The sequence below is a fragment of the Crotalus tigris genome, unplaced genomic scaffold, assembly GCF_016545835.1.
Source record: "Crotalus tigris isolate CLP2741 ecotype Arizona unplaced genomic scaffold, ASM1654583v1 scf7180000018525.42219311030:4301911, whole genome shotgun sequence".
NCBI lineage: Eukaryota > Metazoa > Chordata > Lepidosauria > Squamata > Viperidae > Crotalus > Crotalus tigris.
Genome location: NW_024097057.1, coordinates 3,304,823 through 3,313,972, shown reverse-complemented (window position 1 = coordinate 3,313,972; position 9,150 = coordinate 3,304,823). Strand labels below are relative to the sequence as shown.

The 9,150-nt window shown below is 44.2% G+C and overlaps 1 protein-coding gene across 3 annotated transcripts; it reads left to right on the top strand.

The window, feature by feature from the left end:
- Positions 1–1,670: 1,670 nt before the first annotated feature.
- Positions 1,671–8,725, top strand: LOC120312693 (ADP ribosylation factor like GTPase 2 binding protein). 3 transcript variants are annotated; one of them, XM_039353778.1, is made up of 7 exons: positions 1,671–1,797; positions 2,909–2,960; positions 3,193–3,254; positions 4,510–4,616; positions 5,379–5,464; positions 6,101–6,197; positions 6,579–8,725. In XM_039353778.1, the coding sequence occupies exons 2-7, from the start codon at positions 2,923–2,925 to the stop codon at positions 6,675–6,677; spliced, it is 489 nt and encodes a 162-aa protein (XP_039209712.1). In that variant the 5' UTR covers positions 1,671–1,797; positions 2,909–2,922; the 3' UTR covers positions 6,678–8,725. The 3 variants fall into 3 exon arrangements, with proteins under 3 accessions (XP_039209712.1, XP_039209713.1, XP_039209714.1); XM_039353779.1 differs by having other exon boundaries at positions 1,750–1,840; XM_039353780.1 differs by lacking the exon at positions 1,671–1,797 and adding an exon at positions 1,902–2,047.
- The last annotated feature ends 425 nt before the right edge of the window (positions 8,726–9,150 follow it).

Here is a 9,150-nt window from a genome sequence, read left to right as displayed (position 1 = left end):
CGATCTTGTTCCTAGTTCCTTGTGGATTTCTGAAGTAGCTGAAGTTGTAAAATAATGCAAAGCCATATCAAAATGTTCATCCTGAGATGAAATAAGCTGCGCTGGACTTTAAGAAGGGGGAGGATCTCGACTTCACAATTAACTGATTCCTTTCTTAAAATGCATATCATTATAATGTTTCAGATGAGTTTCTGAGACAAGAACAGAATAAAATGTTAGGAAAAGTACTTGGAAAAGACTGAGTAAAAGAAATTGCGTAATTCCCTTTTAAGTTTATGGCTTTGCCACATTTAATGCTAGCATATTTATTTTTACAGAGTCAGGCAAATTGCAACTCTTAAGTGGAATCCAAGTTGCCCCATTTTTGTAATTGCACCATGAAGAGGCCCAGACCCATTCAAAAAAAGACATAGAAGTGGATGGGGAGTGATTTAACGGTTAATGTTTAACACGTGCAGAGCGGTTAGCAGCTCCCTGCCTCAAAATGGATTCCCGGGTTTAAAATTAGTAGTATGTCAGGAACATCTTATAAAAAAAATTTCTCATGTACAAACATCTCAAGAATGGAATGGAATAGAAAGGAATGGAATGGAATAAGAGAAGAGAGGAGAATGTCGCAAATGGTGATCACTTGTCCCCGGACACAGCAACCAGTATAAATATAAACCAGTTGTCAAGCATCTGAATTTTGATCACTAAACCAGCACAATACTTCCAGCTGTTAATCAACAGTGGAAGCTAGTTAATGTACAAACTAAAATTGTTCCTGCAACAATTGCTTTGTGTTAGAAAGATTGCCCACCCCAGAATATTTGCGACTGCCTTGTTCTGCGCTCTGCATTCAGTCATCATTCGTCCTTCATGTAATCAACAGTTTGATCTGATTGATAGCTACGTGGGTGAGGCAGCGTCTCCTGTCTTCAAAATACGGGACTGATTCATTCTGCTTTGGTTTCAACTCTTTCCTACCCTACAGAACTCAAGAGCTGCTTATAATGAATAAGAAAGATAAATACAAATTTCAAAACACAAATAATAAATTTTTAGCACTGCAGTTTAAATGCTAAATATGCTCTTTAAGCAAATCGTTAAAGGAAGTTTCAAAAATTCTAACACGCAGTAGAAAACGGGCAAAAAGGAAGCAGAGGGCTGCCAGTAGCCAAGACAAGAAGCAGCAACCGATGGAAACCGATTAAAGAAACTTCCTAACGGAGAACAATTAACCAGTGGAACGGCTTGCTACCAGAAGTTGTGGGTGCTCCAACACTGGAGGTTTTCAAGAAGAGACCGGACAGCCACCTGTCTGGAATGGTGTAGTAGGGTATCCTGCTTGAGCAGGGGGTTGGACTAGAAGACCTCCAAGGTCCCTTCTAGCTGCCCAAGTGATCATTCGTTTCTTTCCATTGGATTCAGACCGTAATAAAAGGGATGGTGTCTATCCCAAAATGCGGGTGCATTTCATTAGCATACAGCGGACCCCAAATAAGTCTGTAGATAGTTAAACAACCTGCTCGGTAAGTTCGCATGAAATTTCATAAACATCCGGTTTGGCCTCCTCCAACCTCCACGTGTTTTCAGAGCGAGAAGCCCCGCCCCTCCCGCATCTGATTGGCTTCCTCGGAGAACAGGGACGCCCCGCCCTGCTCGCCTCCATTCCTCCCGATTGGTTCTCTGGCTGAACTCCGCGCTACCGGAAATGGCCGTTGCCCGGACGACGAGAGGGGGTAAAGTAGCGGCCCTTTTAACGGACTTGATGGCGGCGGCGGCGGCGCGGCCTTCGCTTCTGCTTTGATCCCGGTGAGCAGCGGGGAGAGGGCCTCTTGCGCCGCCCGGGCCGCAGGTAGACTGCGCTTGGAGCGGGAGGCTCCATCTCCCGGATCAAGAGGGGCGCGCCTCGATGGGAAGAGCCGCTGCGGGGGGGGGCTGCCTGTTTCCCCGGAGCCCCCCCTTTGCTCCAGGAGCAGCCCGTCTCTAACGTGAAATCGGTTTAAATTAAATTATTTCCATTTACTGGGCCGCGTTTCAAAGACTCCCCCAAAGCCGGAGGGTTTGTTTCTTCTGGTTATTTCCATTAATTTAGCTGCAGTATTTCAAAGCTGCCCCAGGCCCAAAGCACTTACTTAGATTTGTTTATTTAATCACGTAGCAGCTTTCCCCAGGCCTGAAGGATTTGTTTATGCTGGTTATTTCTATTGATTTATTCATTTATTTAGCAGCATTTCAAAGCCCAAAGGAAATACTTATTAGTTTTAACTTAATGAGGTTAATGGATTGAGCAGCATTGTAAAACTGCCCCAGCCTAAAGGGCTCTAGGTTGCCTTTTGCATAGGAGGCCTTTTTGACATTTGTTTTATGGCTCTCCCCCTCTGCTGATAAATCATATAAGCCTTGATACAGGATCCCCGTGGGTCAGTCTGGATGCCTTCTTCCAAATGGCCTCTCGGAATTCCCCCTGCTCATGGCTCTCATTACTTGTAGGCTGCCCAGAGTTGCCTTTGCTGAGATGGGCAGCTATATGAATGTGATAAATAAATTCTGGAGCTCTTGCGTTGCTCAGCCCAGTGGCACCCTCCTCGTTCATGGCTATGGCAAGAACACTGCAAAGGATTTCCGAAGGAGCAACGTTAACATCCTGAAGGATTAAGTAAGATGAGCAGATCTGAACTGTGTAAATATAGGTAGTTCTTGATTTGCCTTTTGAATGAAAAGCAGGACTAGGAGTGACATGACAGCAGAGTTCCCATATCTAAGGGGCTGGCACAAAAAAGGGGGTCTGTCTATTCCTCCAAAGCATTTGAAGGAAGGACAAGAAACAATGGATGGAAACTAATCCAGGAGAAGAGCAACCTAGGACCAAGGGTTCTGAGAATGAGTCAACCATATTAAAATCTTTCTTTCGTAAATACAGGTAGCAAAGCAACAATGGAGACTTTAGAAGAAGAAAGTTTTGGTGTATCCATGTAAGTCTATTTCTACTTTTCCCCCACTGCCGGCAATGGGATGGGCGCGGTTTTAGTATGATGCATCTGGCCCGCGGGCCGGCAGTTTGACATGCCTGATCTAAAGACTTCTAATAGAAACCTGGATTAGTTAATGTAATTCTTAATAAATTCACTTTAGGTCCCATTTTACATAATGTGCCTTTCACGTTCCTTGGTTACTGAAATCGAAATTATTCCTCTCTTATTTTAGCTCATCGCCCTCTGATGCTGAATTTGATGCTATTGTAGGATATTTGGAAGATATTGTAATGGGTGAGTTCTGCTTTAATAGTTAATTCTGCCCCCCAAAGGCTTTCCTCACTACTCCAGCCTCACAAACAACAGCTTGTATTTTGATTGACAGGCCTAAAAATATATTTTGCCTAATCTCACAGTTATAAATGTAGTCCAAGCCCAGTTCACCAGGAAGACAGCATGAGGAGGAGAAGGCCTATAAATGTAGTCCAAGCCCAGTTCACCAGGAAGACAGCATGAGGAGGAGAAGGCCGCCAAGTCAAACTTCAATAATCTCCTTGTACCAAGCCATGATCACGCTTGAGTGATGTTGCTGCAGCAGCTATGCCAAGCTAGGCTATTTTCTGCACACTTGGAAGCCTTGCCCTTATCTGAGCATGACCAGCTCTGAGTAGACCTGATTTCTCTGAGTAATCCCAAGTTTCTGAGGATTACTGAGGATTGATTGTTTCTGTGCCTTTCTTTTGACTCTTCTACCCTCAGCTTCTTCTGAGGATACATGAAGGAAGGCTTCTGGTCTAGGCCAGAGCCCGCTGGGTGGGGTGATTGTCTGTTTTTGACTTGGTTTATAAATATTGCTTCTGCCCCAGGATCAGAAGCATCACTTTTGCCCAAAGGATGAGAGGGTGTCCAGAGATATGTCTTCTTCTGGCCCTGCTCGTCACCTGAAGAAGACACTTGAAGCAGAATCATGATCATCGCTAGGTTGCTGGTTAAACCTATTAGTTCCAAGTTTGTGGAAGATTTTAAACACATCTTCAGCCCTGCTCATTTTCATGTCTGCTAGACAGATTTGATCTGTGTTTTGTCATTACACACATTATCTGGAACAGGGCTTTTTCAACCTGCATGCCAAACTTGATGGGGTTCCATGTTCAGACAAGCATTTGGAATGATCAGACAGTCTGCTTAATGCCAATTCGTTCTTCCTGTATAAACCACTATGTTAATCACGATCAAGGGAACCCTGTTGTAGGCCGGTCAAATTCTCTAGAGAATAGATGTCCCTTCTCCAAGGAGACTTCCAAAACACTTTTAGGAGATTTGCTTCTAAGAACTCTGGTCCTACAAGAGCCTTCCTAGCTAGCGAAAAAAAATGGAATTGGTTGCATAGACGGTATCCTCCCCCCCCCCCAAGTTGCAGCTGTGCTGTTGTCATGGCTGATCCAGAGCACAATGTGCTGGATTTCAAGTTGAGTGTAGCAGGCCGAAGAGTGGGGTCACTGTTTCAGCTAAATAGCCACCACACTGAGCAGCTGTTTTGTGATTTCAGATGATGACTTCCAGCTAATACAAAGAAACTTCATGGATAAATACTACCAAGAGTTTGACGACACAGAGGAGAATAAACTGGTCTACACGCCTATCTTTAATGAATATGTAAGTTTGTCGTGGTCTTTTTTTTTTTTTTTTGTCTACACAGATGAGGCCGAATGACTAATTGGCTTGTTTATAAAACTTTGAACTGGGCAAGAATGTGCAAGGTCTACTGGCTTCACTCAGATACGAAATAATTTTATAGTGCTAAATAAGGAGGAATACAGTTCGTTTTAAAAAAGAGTAATGTATGATCTATCCAAATTCTGTTTACCAAACTCCCAGGATTTATTACTTAACCGAAATGTTTCTGCCTGCCTAGTAAGCTCAGATCATTTTTCCTCTCCTGCCAGATATGCATTTGCTTCACTAATTTCTTAACTTGCCTAAAGAGGTGGAGAATTTAGCTGATCTGATTTCAAAGAGTCTAAGCAAAGTTGCACGTGGGTGGAATTTGTTTGGCACGTTGCCAGGAGATCCCAGAGCTGTGGATTTGCTCAGGGCTCAACAAGTGAAACAACATCCAGGAATAAGGCAATGGAAAACCAGGCTCTCATATTGTTGCCAAAAAGACAATCTAGATCAGGGGTAGTCAACCTTGGTTCTTTTATGACTCGTGGACTTCAATTCCCAGAATTCCTGAACCAGCTGGCTCAGGATTCCCCAGCCGGGGAGTTGAAGTCCACATATTTTCAAGTGGCCATGATTGAGAAACACTGTTCTATAGTGTCTGTTTTGATGATTTTAATCTGGTTTACGGCTGCCACAATTGGAGCAGCATAGAAAGGGAAGAAGAAGCCAATAAATAACATTTTCTAATTTTAGATCTGCTTAGTTGAAAAATACATCGAAGCAAAACTCTTGGACAGGATTCCTGGTTTCAACATGTCTGTCTTCACCTTGTCCTTACAGTAAGTCGGCTTTCCATCTTTTCTCGGCTTTTCAGCTTGGTTGAGTTTTTTCCTGCTCTCTGAAGTCACCTGGAGGCCACCAGGCAGGTTCCCTAATGGTGGGAGAACTTTCTTCCTCTTAATCCTTTCTATCCCCTTTTGAATCTTGTGGAAGTGAGATGCTGGGTTTCATGGCATATGGACCTGGGGGTGCCTGGCTGAGGAATTCTGGGAGTTGAAGTCCACACATCATAAAAAGGCCAAGTTTGAAGACCCCTGCTTAAGAGTCTCCTGCTTAGCAACCATTCCAAGTTACAGTGGCACTGAAAAAAAAAACTTTATGACCGGTCCTCACATCTATGGCCATTGCAGCATCCTGCAGTCATGTGATCACCATTTGTCTGCTTCACACCTGGCTTACGATGAGCAGAGCAAGTGGAGAAGCTGACAATTGGAATCACAAGTCACGGCCATGGGATGTTTCACTTAACAATTGTGGCACTCATCAACCAAGTTGCCAGTCCCAACTGTGGCCATTAAGCAAGGACCACCTGTAGTGTTTTCCTCTTCACTGCTCCAGAACAGATTTTTGCAATCCTTTAAAATCTGAAAATACCCCGTCCACATTAATGACCTATCCGAATCCCTCATTTGCAGGCAGCACAAGGATGAAATAGCTGGAGATATTTTCGAGATGCTTCTCACATTTACTGACTTTCTGGCATTTAAAGAGATGTTCCTGGATTATAGAGCTGTAAGTATTTTTAAACTGAGCTGGCGGTGAGCGCTGAATACCAGTATGCTGGTCCCTCTGACCTGGGATCATGTTTTTCCATTAACAGTGGTTCTCCGGGGTCACGGGAAGAGAAAGAGCAGGCAGACGTGCAGGGAGCCAGTGATTGGCTCATGGTCCCTTAGAATTCTCTCTGATCCCCTCCAGCTTCCCCCTCAACAGTGTCCCACCACTAAAATCCTTGCTTTTCTACGTTTTTACAGGCGGGGTTAGAGTGCAGTGGGCTGTCTAGTCCAGCGCTTTGCAGAAAATAAAAGCCCAGTATTTGTAAATTGCTTTCCTTTTTCATCTGCCGGTCTCCTCTTTAGAACTGAACTGAAGTGTTTTTGTGTCTCGCTCTAGGAGAAAGAAGGACGAGGCCTGGACCTGAGTGCCGGGTTGGTGGTCACCCCTTTAAGCAAGCCCTCAAGGTCACCCCCCCAGAACAGCCTGTGGCATTAGTCTTTGGCTCCAGAGGAGGGCTGCCTCCCTTGGGATGTCCCAAATACGAACGAGAGGAATGAAAGCGCTCAGCAGGCATGATCTTCTCTTCAGCTCCTTGTCTGGATGGTCCCCACCACCATCTCCCCATCCCAGCACTTGGACCCTTGCTGTTTCCACCCAACTGGATTTTACATGGTGGAGATCAATCCATGCAATCATTTCTCTGAGGACATTCTAGCTCTCTCTCTCTCTTTCTCTCTCTCTCTCTCTTTTTTGTGGGACAATGGTCATGGAAGACTAGGGTTGGGTGTGAGGGGACCGTGTCTATGGCCCCCTCCCCCCGAGTTTCACAACCACAGGATCTCTGGCAAATTGTCTTTGTGTGGGCTGTGAATGAAACAGGTAATATGCAGTGTGGTGCTTTCTGTCGGCATTTGGACGCAAATGTTTTTTTTTTTTTTTTTTTTTTGTATATGTAGCATGAAAACGGTACAGCGATGTTCTCTACTGATGGTGAACTTGAGTCCTTCTCCAGTCAACAGACTTTTTATTTTTCTTCACTTGAGGGCTTTCACCCCTTTACCTCAAGAGGTCATGATATTTTTGAAAGATACATTTCATCTTTTTTAGGAAAAGTACCATGCAGTGTCCATGCTATGATCTGCAGCTTGTAATATAAGGATACAGCCACCTCCTACAGTGAACCTAGCTATTAACGACTTCCCACAAGGTCTTTGGGAACATTTCTGGTTCTTTCAGTCAAATTCTCCTTCACAAGAGTCTCCATATTGAGCCAAATCAGCTGATCAAGTGCCAGTGATATGAATTGTCCACTCACAGCTGGCTCCTCGTCCAAATTACCTTGGACCCTCTGCATAAGTTTGTCCTTCTGCTGGGAAGCTTGGAGCAGTTGTGGCCATCTTGAGTGCCATCCAGCAGGATTACCAGCCATGACAGTAGGCAGCTGTTCTTTACGCCCTCACTTGCCAGGGACTTGATGGGGCTGAAATATGTTTTGGGTGGGGAAGAGCTTCTGCAGTACAGAATCGGGAACAATGTTTTCAGACAGGAGAGAGTAAAGAGAACATGGTGTTTCTAATAAGCATTTACAATATTTACAGTTGCTGCAGTGTTTTCCTTGTAAATTTCTTTTCTGTAATGTTCTCAGCCTGGAAGTTGGCCTCCGGCAGCGTTTTCGAGATCTTTATCCAGAAGCACACTCTGCTTTGCAAAAGATCATTTATTTTAACTTTTCAGCCAAGAGTATTCATTCTTTCAGCTTCCTGCTTACAAAAATTCAAAATGTAAAGGCATTGAGCATTACCAAGATTGAAGTGTGCAGGTGATGCCTTAACAAACAGGCCTAGTCAAGCATGCTGGAAATATAATCAGTATTAACTTTGGGCCAGTTTGCTTTTTCCTCTCCATCAGTGCAATCAGTACTTGGATAACAAGGATAAGACTGCAGGATCACATCCAGAATTTCTCTTTCCCTTTTGCCCATAATTGCCAATTTAATTGCCAAGGCACTATGTTTCAGCCTCCCAGGGGCCAGAGCTGCATCAGGAAGAGTGATAAGGAAAATGTACGTTTGTTTTCTCTAGCCGTTGCATTTCAGATGCATTAGATGCTTGAATAACAGATGGGCTAGGACAGGGGTAGGCAACCTTGGCTCTTTTATGACTCGTGGACTTCAACTCCCAGAATTCCTGAGCCAGCTATAGCTGGCTCAGGAATTCTGGGGGTTGAAGTCCACGAGTCATAAAAGAGCCAAGGTTGCCTACCCCTGGATTAGGGTAAGGTTGAACCATAAGTCAACACAGAAAGGCTGAGTTAAGGGTGCTGGATTCACAGCGCTGTAGACTAAATGTGTTTTTTGAAGATACTCCCTGTAGTATGGAATAGGCTTGAGAAGTCCTTGGAGCATTGCATAGAAAATGTTCTGAAGGTAGCATCTAGGAAACTTCTGCCTTCCAGAGTCTCATGGCAGCACCATGGTGGTATGTGAACACTTGTTATTTCACTTGTTTCGTGCTAACAATAAAATCTGTGTGCTTGATAAAAGATATCCTGTGGAGTGTGGCATCCTTTGGAGCTGTGTTTTGCTCTCCCAGGTACCCGCGTTCCTCTGTAAATAAGACCAGCTCTTGTATTAATTTTTGCTCCAAAAGATGCATTAGGGCTTTCTTTCTGCTTAGGTCTTATTTTCAGGGAAATAGGGTACCAAATGCATCTGTCTGTCTGATGATCTTAACTGGGACTTGTTTTTGGGCTGGGGTTTATATTACAAGCAGCTTAACAATTAACCAGTGGAACGGCTTGCCTCCAGAAATTGCAGGTGCTCCATCATGGGAAGTTTTCAGGAAGAGACTGGACAGCCATTTGTCCGAAATGGTATTGGGTCTCCTGCTTGAGCAGGGGGTTGGACTAGAAGACCTCCAAGATCCCTTCCAGCTCTGTTATTCTGTTAAAAAAATACCTTATTTTCCTC

Excerpts from the sequence above, each read along its gene's own strand:
- LOC120312693 (XM_039353778.1), top strand. The coding sequence starts at position 2,923 with ATGGAGACTTTAGAAGAAGAAAGTTTTGGTGTATCCAT. Across the intron at positions 4,617-5,378 it reads CGCCTATCTTTAATGAATAT|ATCTGCTTAGTTGAAAAATA; the intron begins GTAAGTTTGTCG and ends TTCTAATTTTAG. Across the intron at positions 5,465-6,100 it reads GTCTTCACCTTGTCCTTACA|GCAGCACAAGGATGAAATAG; the intron begins GTAAGTCGGCTT and ends CCTCATTTGCAG.